General features: G+C 44.6%; 1 protein-coding gene across 1 annotated transcript in view; it reads left to right on the top strand.

Moving 5' to 3' along the window:
• Window positions 1-20,775, top strand: part of Ppfibp2 (PPFIB scaffold protein 2) — a 148,112-nt gene that overhangs the window by 88,196 nt on the left and 39,141 nt on the right. The window contains 2 exon segments of the mRNA XM_029479474.2: window positions 234-347; window positions 11,933-12,064. Of these exon segments, the coding sequence (XP_029335334.1) occupies window positions 234-347; window positions 11,933-12,064 (246 nt within the window).

Here is a 20,775-nt window from a genome sequence, read left to right as displayed (position 1 = left end):
AAATGTGACCACGGCCATTTAAGCAGTGGGTAAGATTCCCTGGTAAGAAGGTGAAATTCTAACCACAGTTGCTTTCCTCTGGGACACTTCCTCAGCTCACCTAAAAGAGAGGCCTTCTGTCAGGTGAGTCTGAGTAGGTTGCTTTACTCATCCAACAGTGACAACTTTTCTGCCCCCACCCCCCGAACCCCCACCAGTCTAGATCCTCCACTATTGTTTATGTTCTCTAACAGGTGAGCGTCCTCACAGATCAAGTGGAAGCCCAAGGAGAGAAGATTCGGGACCTTGAAGTGTGTCTGGAAGGTCACCAGGTGAAGCTCAATGCTGCAGAAGAGATGCTTCAGCAGGTACGGACAGGTGGAGTGGAGGGCTTGGGGCCTGAAACAGCTCTGTGTTAAATGCCCCTTTATCGGTTCCTTCTTACTCTCCCATGATGCCTGGAGGTGGGGTTGGCTGTGCACTGTGCAATGTTTAGACAGCAGGTGAAACCAACCTGAACACTGAGGGCGGGGCGGGGTGGGGTGGGGCAGGCCAGTGGGGAAATAACTTGTTGAGCTGGTTAGACAGAGTCCCAGGAGCACTTTCTGCAGGCCATGTCGCTTCATCTTATCATAGAAGCTGCCATCTGCTAGGGTGGCATCTGAGGTTGTAGAAAGTCAACTTGTTAGTGTATTTATTTTTGCACTCCCCCCTACTCTATCCCTCCCTTTGTAGTTTTCTCCAATTAAAAACTATCACACAAATACCATGTTCCAGTAATTTAGTAGACATCAAAAAGGAAAGCAGTAGATAGCTGCTTCCATACTTTGTAAATAGAGTCCTCTACTTATGTCCTTTTGTTGATTCCAGTGTACATATAACATGATTTGCAAAGCTGTAGTCCTAATGGAGGGACAGCCTAGTCCTTAGACTAAAATCAAATAAGATGTGGCGACTCTTCCATTTGAAAAATGTAGCTGTGTAGCTATCTCTACTACCACTTACAATTATTTTAAGTAGAGACATCAAAATTGACCTAACCATTCTTTATTCTCCAAATAGTTGTAGCACTGTAAAAAGTGAGCTGTGGCTATTCCAGAGGGATGATGAGTTGTGGAGAGTCCTTAAGGTCTGCTTAGCACATCACTAGACTTTTGGTTCAGTCTAATTATTCATAGGTTTCCTTTGCTTCAGTCATCCTGTGTTCTTGGCTATTTTGAAAGTTACAGCACACTGGAAGTTTACGTTTGTGATGTGTGTGTGCTTTGTGGCTGTTGATAGAATTCTTGACATAGGGAAGAATCTCACCTTCTATTCAAAGAAGGAGAACCATTCCCTCAAAATGATCAGATTTACTTAGATGATTGATCATAATCCTCTCCTCAAAGCTCCATAGTTTGGTTTTGTTTTTTTAACTGTCAAGTTCAACTTGTGAGCACAGGCTTTGTATTCTACTGCTGGCCTGCTAAGTGTCATAGTTTCTGGGTGTGTTAGTTTTGTTTGGGTAGATTTGAAGAATTTAGGAGGAGAAAAGGTAAATGAGTATCTCAGTGGACATGTTTTTATAAAATTTACTTGCAACAACAGCTTGGAATGTTGTTATTAATTTTCTGTCCTTCACTCCCGATTAATAAATTACACTATTCTGTCTCTGTTTGATTTTGTTTAGATTCTATACTATTTTTCATACTTAGATTTTTTTTTCTGAGAAATTATGATTAGTAACAGGAGGTCTTTTATGGAATTAAAAACCAAATCTTGTCTTTTAAATATCTGGAAAGGAAAATAGTCTGATTGGGAAACAATCTTGCATGAAACACATGAGAATCGAGTTTTCAGGACTTCCTGAGGTGTGTGGGGGAGGGTAAGGCAGATGATAGACTATTGTAAACAGTTCAGAAAGAGACCACGAAAGTGACTGTGTGAGAAAGTATTAGAGGGCTGACGTTTCAGGAAGGTGGTACCTGGCTAGAAGCCAAGCTAGAGAATAGCTGCATTGTAGTACTGGAGCTGTGCACCTCTCTGTGCTGATGCTTTCATGACTGCTCTACTTCCTGCTATGTCAGTGCTCCTGTCAATCAAGGAGCTCAATGGGGGGAGGTGGCCAGTACTCCTGGGCAGAGGCTGGCTTACCTGTCAGCAGTGTCACACAGAAAGCAGTTGAGCTTTTTGAAAACCTTAGGTCAGTTAGCTTTTGTATCCTATTTCTTCTAGTTCCATTGCTCTTCCCATGTGCTTATGAGTATGGTATCAGGCAGGCATTGGCTTGCTACCCAGTATTGTCATTCATCATCTGCTATAATTTGTCCCTTCTAGAACTTGACTAGTTCTGTGTCTATGACTTTCAGTACAGTCTCTCAATCTTGTAAGAGTAGCATTTCATAAAGATTACACATTTAAATTGTGGGATGCATTTGAGCCTTAGCTCACACTAGGTGTCTGATGGACTTGGTGTTCCAGCACTGGATCTCAAGTTCAGTGCTACTGCTGTCCTGGAATCTGTTCGTGAAGACCCTGGATCTTACACCACAGTACTGGTGCAGTGTTGTTTACAGCCTGGAGTAGTATAGGTCTTGTGAGCTGGTGGCAGGTACAGACTTGCTCCATCTGGCTGAGATATCCTTGGCTGCAGGGCTCTTGGCTTCTGGTGTTTGGAACGAGAATGACTCATGACCTAGAGGCAGAGAATGGACACAATTGCTTCTTTCTGCCTGTCCTGCCAGACCTGGCCCATTGCTCTGAATGAGGTCTTTCCCTGTCTCCAGTAGGGCCTTCTGTTTGCCTAGAACCCAGCACTTCCTGGGGATGTTGCTGGTCCAGATAACACTGTACACTAATGCATCCTGTCTAAAGGTAACAACTGTTTTCAGTGCTAGTTCAGTGCCTTTGTGAACTTTGTGAATAAGTTCAGTGCTTATTCAGTGCAAGATAGTCTAGTTTTGTTATTTTACACAGAGGTAAACATTAAAGATTTAAAGATATCCTAAAAAATTTTCAACTCATTTCAGTTTTGAAATGTCCTATGTGAACCTCAGAGTAAGTAACTGTAGGTTGTGCCTGGCAGGGAGACCTCTAGTCTACAATGTATGCTGTAGACTTCCCTTGTCCATTGGCTACAATAGCACTGGGAGACTATCTTAGTTACTTTTCTGTTGCTGTGATAAAACAACACGACCAAGGACATTTAGAAAAGTGTTTATTAGAGTTCATATTTCTAGAATGTTAGTGTCTAAGACCATCATGGCTGGGAACATGGCAGCAGGCAGGCAGGCGGGCATAGTGCTGGAACAGTAGCCTGAGCGCTTACATCCTGATCTACAGGTTTTAGGCAGAGAGAGCTAACTAGGAATGGAGTGGGATTTTGAAACCTCAAAACCAACTGAGTGACACACCTCCTCCAGCAGGATCACACCTCCTCCAGCAGGATCACAATTCTTCTGAGACAGTTCAAATACCTGGAGACCAGGCTCATGGGGGGTGGGGAGGTCATTCATTTAAAGCAGCACAGGGACTTAAGAAAACCTCGATGCACTATGCATAGTCCAAACCCTGCATGTTGTTCAGCTCCAGCAATTCCACTGAGCTGTCCTTTCCCAAATGTCAGACTCCTTCCAGGAGCCCAGGAGGAAGAGGTTATCCACTCACCCAACTCACGGGCAGGCCTCCTCAGACGTCCCGAGACTGCCCACCTGCCAGGTGGAATATCTAAACATGGACTCATCCAGTCTCCAGGAGAAAACACAAAGACCTCTCTTGGTATTAGATTAAACCACAAGTAGACAGAACTGATTGAGGGCCTGGTCCACCTAGACTGCAAGTATACTTGAAGATACCTTGGAAAGGAAGGAAGGAAGGAAGGAAGGAAGGAAGGAAGGAAGGAAGGAAGGAAGCAAATTGTCCTGACTTTGTGAAGCCATCATCCTGCTCTGAGAAATAGGGGACAACATCTGTGTGTTTCAAGCCTCCAGCCTGTCCTAGAGCCCCAGGGTTTATGTGAAGCTGACTGAGGTATGGAGTGACTGGGAGTCAGTGTGCCTAGATGTTGATCTAGGAAGGTCAATAAATATGTTTTTATTTCTTTTGATTTATGACTATTATTGTTATTGTTAGTGATGCTAGACCTCGTGCATGCTAGGCAAACACTACAGCCACTGAGCTCTAGCTCTCTGCTTCCCTTTCTTGATGAGAATAGGGATGAAGTCTGGATTCTAAATTGTACATTTCTGCTGTTTCCTCATAGGAGAATAACCTGATGGTGAGGGGCAAGGTAATTGCTAAACAGCACGCATAATTGCAGGTCCTACCCTCAGCAAGCACAGAGCTTGCTGGAAACTTCTTCCAAGGCAGCATGGATGTGATGGAGAGACCTGTGCCAGTGAAAGGAAATCCTATTGAGTTAGGAAGTTCTAGAGAGAAACAGGAAGTACCCAGACCTCAAGACAAAGCCAAAGGCTACCCATGGAGGTGCCTTAGCACTTATCAAAATTATGTACCGCTATTCCAGTTTTGTTAAAAACAGATTTTCATGCAAATGGCCAAGTACCTGAAGACACTGTGCAAGGGTTTTAAGGCCTAGGCACAGGCCCTGTATATATATATTAAACAGAACACACATTCTGGCAGGCACAAATATCTATCTGAGGATGTGAGACAAGGCAGCAAGTCATGAGTGAGAAAAATGTTCATTAATTATCTAAAACCCCTCTGAGAGATTTTAAGACACGCATACCTAGTTTCTTCAGGTTTATCAAAATTGATGTTGTATGTCTAGACATTAGTACAGGTGGTACATCAACCCATGCTGCAGGAGAGGCTGTGGTTTCAAAGAGACTCAGTCAGAAATGAGCCTCAAGTGACCAGAGTAGGTTGGGGGACCCATTTTCTGCAGTCTTCCTCATGAGTCTGGCTTCCTGACAAGGCCAGAGCCTTTGACTTCAAAGGGCAAAGGGACTGGGTTTTGCTTTCTTGTCTGTCCGCAGCCTGTTCTTTCCTTCTGGTTTCAGGTTGCCAGGGGGGGGGGGGGGGGGTGAGGGTGGGGGTGGGTGGGGGGCGGGACTATGATCCCTGTCATTGGTCAGTAATTCCCTGGGTCATGTTCCACTCCTAAACATGGAGGTAATTGCTTCAAGATGTGGCCCTTTATGGAGGGAGAGAATGAGTTGAAAGGCAGATCTCTTTTTTTATCAGCTCCAGTCAGGTCCTGAGCTTTGGAAAAAAAGGAAATGGCTGATTGCTCCGAGATGTAAATTCTCTTTTATCTCTGAGAGAGGAGATGCCCGTGTGTTTCTGGAAGAAGTTAGTGGTGGCGGGGGGAAAAGAGAGGGGCATGTAGTAATTTTGTTCATTATTTTTCTAAAGCATCCTTACCCAGTTCCACAGTCCTCACAGTAAGTGAAATAAGCCATCCACCACCCCTCCTCCTCCTTGCCCTCCTTCCTTTAGATTGCAGGCAACCTTGAGACAGTCCGGGGCAGGAAGTCCAGTGCTGCGTGGGAAACTTGTTCCCTCTGCATTCAGCTGCTGTCCCTCTCCATCCATCATGGTAGCTGCAGGACAAGAAGTAGTGCTCAGTGGGGTCCCACCCTGTAGGTTGGGAAGCCTGGGCACATTTGTTGCTCCAGACAGGCGGGTTGCACCCAGAGCTGACAGCAGTGCTGGAGTGACAAACTAGAGGGACCCAAGGACATTTTCCTTAAAGTAGACAGAATAAAGGTAAAGGCAGCAGAGGAGATAGGAGAGCAAAGTGAGCGGTCAGGGACACCTGGTACAGGGAAGATGAAGTAGCAGACAGCTAAATCGACTCTGTGGAATCTATAAAGGACCAGATCTATAAGCTATGGCTAAAGTTTAGACATCAAATCCAAGAAGTAAAACTGGTTTTGCTCCCTACTTAGGTGAAGGCAGAAGGCGGGCTACAGGCAGTCAGACATCTTGTTGAGGAGTGAAAGGAAGAGGAGGCATGGGGGAAGGGGTAGGAGAGAGTGTTCTTTCTCTTTCCGTCATACACTCAGGCGCGCACACACACACACACATACACACACAGCATACATTTACTTATGCAGAGAATGCAGGGACAGGGCAGGGAGTCCAGAGGCTTCTTCAGAATGTCAGAAATTTGATCATGTTTATAGCCCAAGGAATGAGAGCTGATGGTGAGGACAAGATTAAATGCCGGCCAGAGTGCATGATTGATGGTCCTATCCCAGACTAGCACAGAGCGTGGTGGGAACTCCTTCCAAGGCAGCACAAAGGTGAGGGAGGGAGTGGCTAGGTCCTGGTGAATGGGAGTCTCTCTGAGTTCGAGCAAGAGGAAGATCAGGGGACTCCACCAAAGACTACTGGTTACCTGCCAAGGTAACTGATATTCACCAAGTCCTGTCAGGATGGGCAGAGGTAGGAAGGTCAGTCAAAGTGGTACATTTCAGAAACAAAATCCTACAAGTATTATGTTTGTGTTCTTTCTCTCCCTCCCTCCTCTCTACTTTCTGCTCCCTCCCTCCCTGCCCCTTCTCCCTCTCCCTCTCTTGGCTTCTTCTTCCTTTCCCTTCCCTCTCCCTCTCTCCTCCGTCTCCCTTTCCCTTTCCCTTCCCTCTTCCTTTCCCTTCCCTCTCCCTCTCTCCTCCGTCTCCCTTTCCCTCTCTCTTCCTTCTCCCTTCCCTCTCCCTCTCTCCTCCCTCTCCCTCCCCCCCTTTCTTTCTGTCTCTCTCTGGGTGGGGAGGAGCTGCAGGGTCAGTATAGCCCAATCTGGCTTCCCCCTCACTCAGACTCTGAGTGATAGTGTTACAGATGTGTGTCAACACACTCAGCTTTCTGGGATAGAAAATAGATCATGAAAATGAGAGAACTTGACAGAGACAATGACAGCATGTAGTCTGTTAGACTAGCTTTAGAATGAAGTGTGTGTGTGTGTGCGCGTGCGCTCTCGCATGTGTGCACTAAGAGATTTAAGAAAGATGAATGAGCTAACAGTGGAAAATTCTGAAATAAAAAGAATGTAAGTTTAGTAAGTGGTGATAGGCTTTTATTGTGTTGATAGATAGGAGGAGAGGTTATTTAACAAGAGCACATTGTGGGTTTTAAGGCTTAGAGGCATAGGAGAGATTTGGAACTGAGAAGAACTAGCCAGGAATGAGTAGAAGTTTTACCAGATAGTATTGGTAGGTAAGCTGTAATCAGATATGGTGAGTTTGTATTGAAACTGATGGGTATGATTAAATTACTTTCAGTAGCAACACTCAGGTCATCAGGAGTGGAAACAAATAAAGACTGAGATTTGGCTCTACCTGGGCCCTTGTAAACAAAGGCCATCAGGTCTGGGGCCTGGGGGAATTGGGGAAAGGATTGTTCTGGTATAGATATGAATACAAATGCAATGACAAACCTGGAAGTACAGAGTGGCCAGGGAGACAAATATTGCTAAAGAAAGTTGATAGACCAGGAAAACAGGGAGTTACTAAGTAACCAGTGGACACAGAAGAAGAAATTCTAGGTTGAGGGAGCAAGAGGGATAGTTGAAAAGGTCAGGCGAGAGAACTTAAGAGCTAAAGAGTTAGGAGACAACGCAAACACATTCTGGGCACAGATGAGGACCTAGTTGTGACCCTGGCGCTGAGAAGCAAAGTCTCCAGGAGCTGAAGTCGGTGTGAAGCTGAACAGAAGGTCTGCAAGCAGATACAGGACGGAGCAGCGGCCATTCACAAGGATGCTGAAGCTCCTGAGGAGACGCAGATTGCCCAATGTAGGTAGAAAAGCCATTGATCAAAGACGGATGTGTGTGGGGAGTGGAAACTGTCTTGCTTCTGGATATTTGGGGAAATGTGCTAGACCTGAGCTGTGCTCCCTTAGAATACATGTGAACAATGATGGGAACAGATCTTGATGCATGCCTGATATGGGAGACTGGTATTCTCTGTGAGCTGGGTTGGAGGCAGTCCCAAGATGGAGAGATGGGTGTTCTGTAAGTTGTGTTGGTGGGCACAGAGTGGTCTTTGTCTGAGATGACTGGGGAGAGGGGAACATACCGTGTCAAATCCTCATGTTGGAAGTAGGGGGCAGCATTGATGCTGCAGGATAGCTGGTGCCTGTTAAGTTGTGCACTTTGGAGAACCTAGTTCCTATCAGTGGCCAGGGGCCTTGCTGGGTCTTGAGATAGAGAACTGAACTAGGTTGGCTTAAACTTGTTGAAGGCTGACTTTTTTTCCCCCAACAACAATGAACATTAAATTCTTTTTTTTTTTTCTATTTTTTGGTCTTTTAGTAGTCTATATTAATTGTATGCAATGGGTTTCATTATGACATCTTCATACACACACACACACACACACGTACGTATAATGTAATTTAATCTTATTCCCCCATTAGCCTCTCCTGACCCACTTTTGATCCCTTTCATACCAACTTGCACTTTAATGTTTCTTTTTATGATCCAGTGAGTGTTTCAAAACCTCTCGTACTGTAGTCCAGTGGCTCTCCCCCATACCCCGGTTACTCCTTTTCCCTCTCCCTGCCCTTCCTGTAAATCCCCCCTCCCCCTACCACAGCTTCAGCTTGCTTTACAGCATGTGCATATATGACTTTCTGTAGCTATATACAATCTAGGTCCCAAACTCAGAGACAAAATGGATGTTTCTGAGACTGACCTTATTGTTTAATATGATTATTTCCAGTTTTTACGAGTGACATAACTGTTCTTCTTTATGGATGAAAACATTTCCATTGTGTATATGTATACATTTAAAAAAATCCATTTGTCAGTCAGTGGACACCCACGTTGGTGACATAGCACTGTTGTGAACAGTGCTGCAGTGAACTTGGCAGTGCAGCAGACGGATCTCTGTGATTTGTGTACACAAAGCCTGGCTTTTTAAATTCAACAGTGATTGTTCGTGATGAGGATAAGGCAGGGATATCAACAAAAGGCTTGAAAGAGGTAAAAACACTAGGGAGCCTGTCAAAGCTTTAATATCAGTGAACTGTCATCAATTAAACAACCTCAGATTTCCAATTAAAGCTTGAGCATGTCCAGCACGAATGTCCACTCGGAATGTGAGCATGACCAATTCAAATACCGTCACGACTAATTAGAATGGCTATTGGAACTAATTGCAGCACTGTCTTCATCAGCTGTAACATTGGTGTGACTAATTACAACCTGGGAGTTGAAACAACTGGGGGAATCTGACCGTGCTGAGAGCAGAGGAGACGTAGATACACTGTAAGGCTTTTCAAAGGTTCACCAAAACCCTGTCTGGGATGCTGATCCCTGGACAGAGTGCGTGGATATCACCTTAAGATCATTCCATGGCCCACAGGGATTGTGCTTTCAATTGTCATATTCCTAAGAGATGGCTTCTGGTAGGTGTTTAAAAAAACAGACTAAGTCTTACAGAAGACTTTTTTCCTCCTTAGATCTCAGCACTCCAAAATAATCGTCCTTACGGATTTCACCTTGTAGGATTGTCCTTTTGTCCCTGTGTGTAGGCAGCTTGGAAGCTTGTATATCTACATGCTGTGGTTCATCCCTAGCTGTTTGAAGGAATAATTTATTAGTTTCCTACTAACGATAATGCTGCCTTCCATGTCTCCTCTTACCTGCTTTAACTTTTATGATTTCTTTTGTGTGTGTGGTGTGTGTGTGTATTTGTACACACACACACACACACACACACACACACACACACATACACATACATACACACCATGACATGTATGTAGAGGTCATAGAAGAGCCTATGGTGTTATTTCTTGCCTTCCACCTTGTTTGAGGCAGGTGTCATGGCCTTGTGTACATAAGACTAGGTACTATGCCTGAATTCATGCACTCTTCTGTGTCTGCATCCCATTTTGCTGAAGTAGCATCAGGAATATAGACATTTGCTCTATGCCCAGCTTCCTACTACATAGGTTCTAGGGATCTGAACTCAGGTCCCCACACTTGCATGGCAAACCCTTTAACCACTGAGCCATTTCTCTATCCTTTCATATGTTTTTAACTAGGGAATGTTCATTTTGTAAATCACCTTAAATTAGTTTTAGAAAGAGGCATGTAGATGCAAGAATCGACTCAGAGAACCAGGTGTAGAAAAAGAGGGATATGGGGAGAGGAAGTAGGAGAGAATAAATGATAAACAAGGAAGATGATTAACATCTATGAACTTCACATACTGAAGGCCAAGAGAACTCGTTATTTTGGTGTGCCCTCCCACTTGGGGAAGAACTGCTTAAGGTACTTTCCATCCTGCTCAGCCTCAGCAACAGAGTTCTCTAGATAGTATGTGTTCAGTGAAACCATGGCAACCTGAGTGGACATTTCCTGGGCTTAGTAAATATTTGTTGACTGCCCTTTTCAACATTTTGTTATTTCTTTTTAAATTCTTTTATTCACAACATACCTCTCCCACTCCAGCTTGAAAAACAGGATGATATGTCCAACAGAAATGAATTCTGAGGTCAAATAGGTGGTAGTTGGCAAACTAGTTCTGCTTATGACTGGCATTACGATCTTGCCCAGCAGATTTGCTTACTGTCCCTGGGTCTGTTTTCTCATCTGTAGAGTTGGGATGCCAATGTTTGCTGCCAAATCCCTGTGGAGGTGTTTTAAGAGAATGTGTACAAAACCGGCCAGCCATCTCTGCTGCAAAGAAGGCACTCACCAAAGTCGAGTTTGTCATTACCTTGGACATCTCATCTGACTGATTTCTTGTGGCCAAGCAGCCCATGGTTCTAATGCTGTACTGTTCCTGATTTTTGCCCTGTTATCCAGCCCCATGTCTGGCTAAACAGGAAGAACCTGTTTCTATGGCCCAAGGCTCAGGAGGACTTCTAGACACCCAGTTAGTCCAGTTGGTTTGTAGCTCAGAATCATCAGGGACTGGTGGCCTTTAGGGTTAGGTTAGTGAAGCACCAGTTCCTAGTCAAACTGCCCTTTCAAAACAGTATGGTTTTATTCATGATGGCTGGACAGTTTGAGATCTATGAGATCTGACATCATCATTCTGTGAGCCAGGGTTCGGTTGCCTGAGATGATACACGATGTTCAGATGATGCAGGAGGTGTTCCTTTCCCAGTTGCTCTTCTGGTTACCGTGTATGTCCTCAGTGCTAGGACCTGCATGGACAAGGGCATACCATGCTCGAGGATCTTAGCCACCAGGATACCACCATTTGCTGATGGAAAACGTACTACTACAATCTGGAAATGCTTCTGGACCTTTATAATGCCTCAACAGCTGTCTTGTCTGTATCCTTTTGTAGTTTCCTCTTGTTTGTGTTTAATAGGTATATGTGCTAATGGCAGGCTTGGTGTCCAAGAGCTGGGGTATTTGGTTGTCAGCTTCTATTCTAGTGACTGCTGGAATAGAAATAATGTCCTTGGTCTTTCCACAATAGCAGAGAATAAACTTAGCTTATAGTAGCCTGGCTGTAATTTTGGTATAGTTCAGGAAAGAGCCATCCCACAGGACTATTCTTCAGGAGTCCTCTATACTCTGACTTCTCTCCGGATGTATTGTAAATGATGTTTTATGTTGAGATTTGTAGAAGACTAAACTGATCCTTGATTGTACCCAGGAGCTGGTCTAGAACTTTCTATTTTCAAAAACTGTGTCGTCAATATGAATGCATATTTGTTTGTTCTGACTGAGAGGGATTGCTGCGCCGCCTTGAATGCAGGGATGGGAAATGTTCATCCTTTGAAAGTGCTCATTCATTTTCTCTGAACATAATTAATAATGGTTACTATGGAGAAATATGTTTTTTGAGAAATGTCTTTCAGAGCATGCTGGGTGATGTCCCCAAGTAACCTAGGGTCAGTCAAACTTCTCCCTGACACACCCGGGCTGCCATGCAGTAATCCTCTAGCTGTAGAAGACACAGCCTTATGTGCTATGGATGGAACAGCTGCTGGCCTTGTTGCCATGGGGGCTTATGATGTTGAGATGCATTTTTACTTACAGGAGCTGCTAAGTCGCACATCTCTGGAGACCCAGAAGTTGGATCTGATGACTGAGGTGTCTGAGCTGAAGCTCAAGCTGGTTGGTATGGAGAAAGAACAGAAAGAACAAGAAGAAAAACAGAGAAAAGCAGAGGTGAGTGTAATTGCACCATGTGGGGTAGGGGTGAGGGTGAGGCCCCGAGTTTATGTACGAGGCTCCTAGGCCATCTGGCCAACTGCAGTCCCAGCAGCCACTGGGTACCAAGGAATATTCATGCACTAAAGACACAATGATCTGTTTAATACCAAGTTATCAGGTTTTGCTGTTGCTGCACATTTCAGCAATGCCCAAACCGCTCAGTTTTGGCTTTCTTGTTCTGTCCTCAAACTGCTGACAGGGATGGAAAGGGAAGCAGTTGAGAGGAAGGATCCAGATACATGTGGAGGGACATAAGATGCCTTTTGTGAAAACTAAGGTAATGACAGAAACAGGAAGGAAGGAAGCCAACCTTCCAGCAGGCCTGGGACTGTTTTGGATACATATTGCACCCCCCCCCCCCCCAAGTTTGTGTGCTTTTTTTCCTTTCCTCTGGATGGGCTGTGTGGGTGAGCCTACATTCAGGCTATCTCTGAAAGAATGTTTGCTTGTATTGTTTTTCAGACTCCAGATATCATTGACTAGAACATGCCAGTGTCTATTGGGTAGAGTTTAGAGAGTTTTAGGCCCACAACACCTTCTTTAAAGAATCATCATGTTTTCACTTAGATAATCGCATTCCTGTTCTATGTTCACACCTGCCGTTGTGACCCATGGAAGAAAGTAGTTTTACATTTCAGGAACCTTTGGCTTATTTACTGACTTATCTACCCAATAGCTCTCTGGACCTAAACAAATTAGTTACATAATTTGTATGAGCATCAATTTGTTTATTAAAATAGTTAATGTCTCAAAGACAATTAAATCATAGATGTTAAGTGCTATAGTATCGGATCTTTTGTAAACACTTGGTTTAGATTCAGTCTTCTATATCTCAAAAATCAAAAGATGGAAAGTGGTCCTTTCTGATTAGTGCTGATATTATTTGCACAGGCATCTGCCATGCTTTTCTCAGTTTATGATAGAGGTTGGACTACTAATATGCCAGGGGGGTGTTCTTTGCATTGATTTTGAGAATGTTTCAAAGTAAGATGTGTAGTAGTCACAAGAAAAGAGCTGTAGTAAGCTGTGTACAGGAGCTCCTATTAAGAGTACAGATTGCGTGGTGGCACATGCCTTTAATCCCAGCACCCGGGAGGCGGAGGCAGGCGGATTTCTGAGTTCAAGGCCAGCCTGGTCTACAAAGTGAGCTCCAGGACAGCCAGGGCTATACAGAGAAACCCTGTCTCAAACAAATAAACAAACAAACAAACAAAAGAGTACAGATTGTTGGATTTCATATCTGGCTTTGAGTCATACTCAGATATTCCTTAGTTTTGAGCTCCTGGTTGTTAATTTAACTCCCTAATCTCTAGTTTTGTTTTTTCCTTATTTATTTCTATAAGGTGGTAGTAATGCTTGCTTGTTTCCCTAGTCATTCTGAGATCTGCTGGAGAACTTGTGTATGTAGCCCTTAGGTTAGTGAGGACATGTCGCAGTAGCTAGCTTTTATTGATTACTTACAGTGTTGTTCACATTGACAGTATAAATGTTGATTGTGACACATTATTCAAATGCGCAGAGTTCACCCAGACTGAAATCTGATCTGTGTGGACTTTCTTTATTGTTTGTAGGGAAATAATCAGATTTCATGAATTAGGCATTTTATCAGTGCTCTAGGCTATATAATATATGGGGACATACATTAGGGGCTCAGAGGCAGAATTCAGTGAGCTTTGTGAAGGGTGCAAATTGTCAGAGACTCAGTTTAAAGCCATAAGGGGAAAAGAGGGGAGGGGAGGGGAGGGGAGGAGAGAGAGCGGGGAGTTGATAAGTTGATGGAAGTCTAGGGTTAAAGTACAGCATGGTTAGAGCTAGACAATTACACTGTGCCTCTAAAATCCTATTTTAGGGCAGTCCTTGATTTTTCTGTTTCCCGTATCCTTAGGAATGCTAACCCCTCCATGACAAAGATGGTCATCTGTAGCTCTAGAATGACATCTACAGAGATTTTTTTTTCTTAAAGGTTTCATCAAAAGCTGAAGGGTGATGGTGGGTCTCATGCCTGACTGCGCTGGGAATGACAACACTTGGGTGTATGAGTGTGAGAGTGAAGAAAAGGCAGAACAATAGTGTAGAGCTGGGTAACTCGTTCATTTTGGGGGATTCAGGAAGGAGGTGGACTCCCCCATCTGGGATACACATAGGAGAATAGTCACGTCCCTGGTGGCTTGCTTGCTTCTCTGCAGGATTGTTTTCTAATCCTACAGAGTTTGAGGTTGTTTTCCATCAGGCTGTTCATGCATGAGGCAGCACAGCTCCTGAGCTCCATCCTACCAGATCACTGCCCTGCCCAGTTGCCAGTACAAATATTAGGTTTCCACATAGAGGAATTTTGTAGGCTGTTCAAACCTACAAAAGAGGCTGTGAGCAGCCACGTGACCTGAAACACATTCCTCCTCCTTGTAATTGAGCATACTTTGCTGGTCTGCCCAGGACCTCAGCCTCCATTGGTAGCATCTGGAGCACCAGTGGCTGAATGCAATGAGCGTTGCCCAAGCCTTACTGCTGTCATGCGATGGAAGTGAGAACATTTGCTAGCTCAGGACACTCATGATTGGAATTGAATGAGTAAGAAGAAATTCTCTTCCACTCCTATACTGCACTGTTTTTACCAGTAAATAAATGTGCCCAAGACTGAGTGTGATTAGAAAAGATGAGACTTTGTTTTCCTTCTTGAGTTAGCCAGATGGAAATACTCCTGATAGTTAGCTTTTTGTCACTGTGTTAGATACTTTTCTTGTGTGACAAAATTCCTAATAGAAGCAAAAAGGGGAAAAGAGTTGTCCCTCCTCCTCCTCCTTTTCCCCTGACCCCTCCTCCTCCCCCTCCTCCTTTTTCACCTTCTCATCATTTGTTTTTTGAGGCAGAGTTTCTCTGTATAGCCCTTGCTGTTCTGGAACTCACTCTGTAAATCAGATTGGCCTAGAATTGAGAAATCTGCCTGCTTCTGCCTCCCCAGTGCTGGAATTAAAGGTGTGCACCACTACAGCTGGCTTATTATTTATCTTTGACTCATGTTTAAGCAATATAGTGTGTCATGGTAAGGAAAGCATGGTGACTGGAACTCCACCCATAGTAGGAGGGGCTCAAGGCGTGGCTTGTTATAATCATTAGATCAAGAAACAGAGAGAACTCTGACTTGAACAAGGGCTGGGTTCAGTCCTAAGTGACCTGCTTTCTCCAGCTAGACTTCTCCTAAATGTTCCAGAGCTCCCCAAGACATACCACCAGAAAGACAACAGGCATTTGAACACATGAGTCTAGGAGAGGGACCTTTTACATGCAAATTCTAGCAGTCACCATGGCAAAATAAACATGGAAATAAATTTGAAGAAGACTGATTTGTTAGCTCAGTGTTTCAGGAGTTCTAGGTTGGCTTCACTGCGATGAGTCAGAACACTGTGACAGAGAAGGCTGATGAAGCCAACGCAGCTACGAAGTAAAAGGAATCAGGAAGGGGTTGGAACATGATACAACTCTGAAGTCATGCCTCTGTTGATAGTCATTGTCTAATCTGGCCCTACCTCCTATGATGTTCCAATCTTACCATGAAATTATGAACCTATCAGTGGGTTAATCCATTAATGAAATCATAGCCCTCATGATCAAGTCACTGAGCAAACCTTTAACACATGAGCCTTCCTTTGGCATTTCAAGCTGAAGCTGTAACACTTCCTCTGTGCAGCTCAGCCATTGCTTCAGAGTCTTAATGTTTGTTTCAATGAAAACAGGGTCAGTTTTTAACAGGATCATCACATACTGTTCTGATCAGACCCTAAGTCATTCTGGCTTCATTCAACGCCCTGCTGCTTGTCCTTGAGTTGTGCAGATGATTACTAGCTGCCAGTCTGTGAGACCCAGGGGTTTGAAGATACAGGCTTCCAGATGACCAGCCTTTCCAAGGGCTAGGTTGGTAGTGACACACATGAGATGCGAGTGAATACAGATGTTTGCTTTAGTTTTCTTCATTAGCCTTTTATAGCATACCTGGGTCATTTCAAGCTACCCAAGACTAACTGTTAGGTTTACTTCTGAAAGGCAGGATTGTAGCAGAGGGACCGACATGAGAAGTAAATACCAAAATTGAGGTAATGCTATATATGAAAGAAGTTCCAGAGACAAAAGAAAATCTTTTTGTGGTACTCCAGAGCATGCAGGTCAGAAAGATCCTCTAAAAAGATTGCCTCTGTGTTAGTTTGTTTCTGTCTGGGCTAGAATTCTAGGGGGTCACAGCTGTATCTCTCTATGGGACCCAGAGTGGTCCAACACTTGTCATAGTTAGAGGGGGAAATTCGGATTTCTGAACAAGAACAGCTTGGGCCACAGAGAAAGTACAGGGAAGAGTGCATTTGCTCGGTGCTGAACTTGCCCGCTGAGAAGAGGTTGAATATTTTTGTTTTATTAATTTACCTTTTCATATATATGAAAAAATACTTAGAAAAAATGAAACGTTCATAAGGATGCTTAACAACAGATCTCATACACATGTCCTCCAGCCGACAGGACCCAGTGCTATCTGTTTGTTGTAGTATTCCAAAGTTATCCTATGCAAGGCCAAGCTAATTCATGTGGACAGATGGATACAAAAACATGCATCCAAATTCCAGGCACACATGTGCATGTATGCACACAGGCATGCGTGCACTTTCACACCCCCAAGCATCACTACATCTGTGCATGCATAAACACACACACCACATGCACATACATCATGTGCACAAACCCAGAGACACCACATGTACAGACACCACATGCACACACTGCACGCACACTCCATGCACACACATTACCTTGGACATGCATACAGACATACCACACTCAAACACACTCCATGCACACACACCACATGTGTGCATGCATACCGATGTACCACATGCATGCACATCCCATGCACCGCCCCCCCATGCACACACACCACACGCACAGACACAAGACATATGCTTCTTTTATCTTCATACTTTTCTTTTAAAAAATAGAATAATCTTGCACTTCTTTCCATGGCTAGAATAGCAAACAACAAACATTCCCCATTTATATTTATGTCTTCCTATTTTCTAATATCTCTCTAGGCCCTCCAGTAGTTGACAGAGCTCTCTTTTGATGGACATTTAAATTGTTTCCAGGCTTTGCTGTACGATGCTGTAGTAAGTAATTTTACACATGTGTGAGGCTCCCACAGTGGAACACATGAGTCAGGAGCATCTGTACTTGACATTCTGACATATTTCCAAATCTCCCTCTATAGCCTATGGAAGTTAGATGCCCATCAGCAGTGCATGCTAGTACAGGGCCAGGCCACTGTTAGGCTGAGCATGAAGGAAGAGCGGGAGAAAGGACTGAGGGTAATTGTGAACAGGTTTAGCAGGGAAGAAGAGGTGGGACAGATTGTGATTATGGGAGGTGCTGGAGAGCTGCACAGAGAACCCTGAGAAGCGGAGTGGATGTTTGGAAAGCAGGGTGAATATATGAAGTCAGCCGAGATTACAACACACAGCAGCAATTACGAACTCATAAATGTCACCTGTGCTTCGTGATTTGTAGCCCAAGGAGGCAGCAGTGCTGCCAAAGTCTCTGCCCGGTTGGAGAGAAAAAGACCTGGGACTAAAGGAGATGGCCAGCCCTGGAGTTGGAGTGTTAGGTTTCATTTTGGGTCTGAGGACTGAGACAAACAAAACAGCAGGAGATTAGGGAAGTGGCCCAGAGACCTGGGGTTTATCACATGGTTCTGCTAAGGCAGAGGGAGGAAAACAGGTGTGCACCTAACCTATGACCTACATCCCTGATGCAGACAAGAACAGAAGTGGAGGGAAGAAAGCAACAACTGTCTGGATCTTAAAAGTCTTCAGCCAATGCTCTTATGATTATTTTTCTCACTTTTCTTGCTCAGACCCTAGGGAACAAAACCTGGGGAAACTGCACCTTGGTTTCAGTTTTGAAGCAAAGGGAAGACTAATGTAGTAACATGTGCGGGTACGAGGGCTTGTGGTCACAGTTACCCACAAAATCATGAAATGGATCAAGAACAAAGCTAGGCATAGGCACAGTACTCTGAGAAGTCAAGCGATACATCAAAAAGGCTGGGAACTCTACAGAGAAGACAACTCAGTCAACCTGAGCTGCTGGGAAATAAGGTAGCTCTGACTGCGTCATTTCCCATGGAGTATCACCAAGAAGGAAGGGCTTAGCCCTGAGGGAAACTGGATTTCCTAGGGGCTAACACAGAAAGTGGAAAGGGTATTTATTAAGGACACAAGAGCACCTGTATGAACCATATGAGGAAGGACAAACCCCATACAAAGGGTGGTGCTGAGAACAATAGCCTTTTAAGAGAAAGGCAAGTTTTTAGTTAAAGAGAAACTGGACTTGATGTGCCATGCCTCTCACAGGTGCAAGGAATTGGGACAATAGTGTCCACACTGCATACTGCCAGTGAGGTTTCTGTTGCTATTTTGTTCTGTTTTCAGTGCTAGGGCGCTAACCCTGGACCTTGTTCATGCTAGGAAAGTGCTGTTATCAGGGAGCATCAGCCCTGTCACTTGTATGTAAAATTAGAGCCAAGTGTCTGAGGGGTCCGAGAAGCTGGGGAACAGAGAAGGGAGTCAAGGCCACTGAGGGGCATCAGTGGATAAAGGTGCTTACCACAAGCATGGCGACCTGTCTTTGAACCCTGGAACCCAGCCACAAGGTGGAAGGAGAGAACCACTGTCTGCCAGATTCGATACAAGCATCTTGGCTCTCTCTCTCTCTCTTTCTCTCTCTCATTTACACAGATTAAGGTAGAAGTTTCACCAGACTTAGATCATTGGTTCAGCTGGAAACGTGTCTGTCCTGATAGACCAGAAACACACTTCAGTGGATGCTGCAGAATCACTGCCTGGGATATATTTTGACAAAGAATATAGGCTGGATGTTCAATTGTTTTAACACTCTATTAGTATCTGAATGGATTAGAGTTGGGGGTGCCTTATTATGCATAGGGATGGTATATGTTGTAGAGATTACCTATAAGCAGGTATTGACATGTTTACATGTGTGGGTGGGTATTGGCAAGAGTAGCATGGATGTAGGTAGGAGGGAGTGTGTGCGTGCGCACGTGCATACAAGTGTGTGTGCGTCTGTCTGTCTACTGCTGCTGCTGCTTAGAAGATGGGATCTGCCAGACTCTGTACCTCAGCTATTGACTTAGAAGAATGGCCATCCAGTGTGCCACAAAGTAGATGTTAAACTTCAAGACAGGTCTGAGAATGGAGCAGGCCTTAGGCCAAAGCATGGCAGGTACTTTTGTTCTGCCAAAGAGGGACCTGGCTGTGGACTGGGGGCCGCCCTCCCCTCCCCAGTCATGCTCACCCTCTGCATTCTTGCCTTCCTTCCCAGCCGCTCTCCCAAGGTGGTCTGCATCTGCTGGTGACTGATGTTGGGTGCTTTTCTCTGCTTTCTCTTCCTTCCCGCAGTCAGTTCTGAATGTGATCAGTGAGCTGCAGGAACAGATGTGTAGGCTGCAGCTGGACATCCACAGGCAGATTCAAGAGCGCCTGTTACTTGCTAGGGACCACCCTGAGGAGTTGGTGGCCGGTGACCACGAGGCCAAGTCCCAGCCCTGCAGCCAGGACTGTGCCCCTTGGGAGGGGTCACCTGTAGGAACCACACTTAAGTATATCAGAGCATGTGTGTGTGATGTCTCAGTGGTAGAAGGCTGGGGTTTCTCCTAACCATAACTGTGTGCAGTGGCTTGGCATGGATCTGCTGTTAGTTACCTCAGGGCAGAGCTTGGTCTCACGCAGGCCTCTGTTGATGTGAGGTGGGCTCTGGGACCATCATCAGTCAGGGTTTGAGCAGGTGAGACTAGCCCTCAGAAGGCCACATTCCCCATCTTTAGGAATAGGATCAAGGTGTATTGCAGGATCTGAGTGGTGGGGGATTTGGGCCAAAGCAAGATTCAGGATTCTTTTTCCCAATCTATGATCCAGACACTTATCCCTCCCCCTGGACTGGATGTTTAAATGAAGTCCCGCTGTATGAGTCTCTTTAATGGAAAAAAAAAAAAAAAAACCCCAACAGCATCATGGGAAAAAATCCTTTCAAATCAATTTTTAGAGAAGCTTAGCCACATCCCTCACCCCAGGGAGTAAATACATCAGGGTTTTCGTTTGTTATGAATAATTAAGTCATCACCTGAACTTCCAGGAAAACAATATCCGCATAATAATCACAATAGAGTGAGTTCATGACCTTTTGGGCCATATGCCAAAGAAGTCACAGGAGCCCAGACAGCAGTAGCCTGTACTTTCTTAATTCTGTCCCCAGCTGGCATGGTGCCCTCTCTGAGCAAACTGAGCAGCACCCCGCCCCCCAAGATAGGAACAAAACAGACAGACTCTTCCTGCCTGCTGGGCATTGGAACAGCTCAGGCAGGGCCAACAATATTACTAGAAAAGGATTCTGAATCTCTGGTAAGTCCAGATAGGCAACCAAAAATCTTGTAGCCCTGTGATGAAGATCAAGGGCACAGTCACCTTAGCTTAGAGGACCCTTTTAAAATAAGTATCAAGAAATACTTACCTCAGCTGTAAGTAATTTTTAATAAATTATCTTATAAGATTCATGTGGAAGGCGTGTCACTTCATGGTAGATTATCTCAGAATGCAAAGACATCTAAGCCAGTTAAA

This window comes from Mus caroli, unplaced genomic scaffold (assembly GCF_978045245.1).
Source record: "Mus caroli unplaced genomic scaffold, Mus_caroli_1 scaffold_8, whole genome shotgun sequence".
Taxonomy (NCBI): Eukaryota; Metazoa; Chordata; class Mammalia; order Rodentia; family Muridae; genus Mus; species Mus caroli.
Note: the sequence above shows the minus strand (reverse complement) of the source record. Positions and strands in the feature narration are given on the sequence as shown.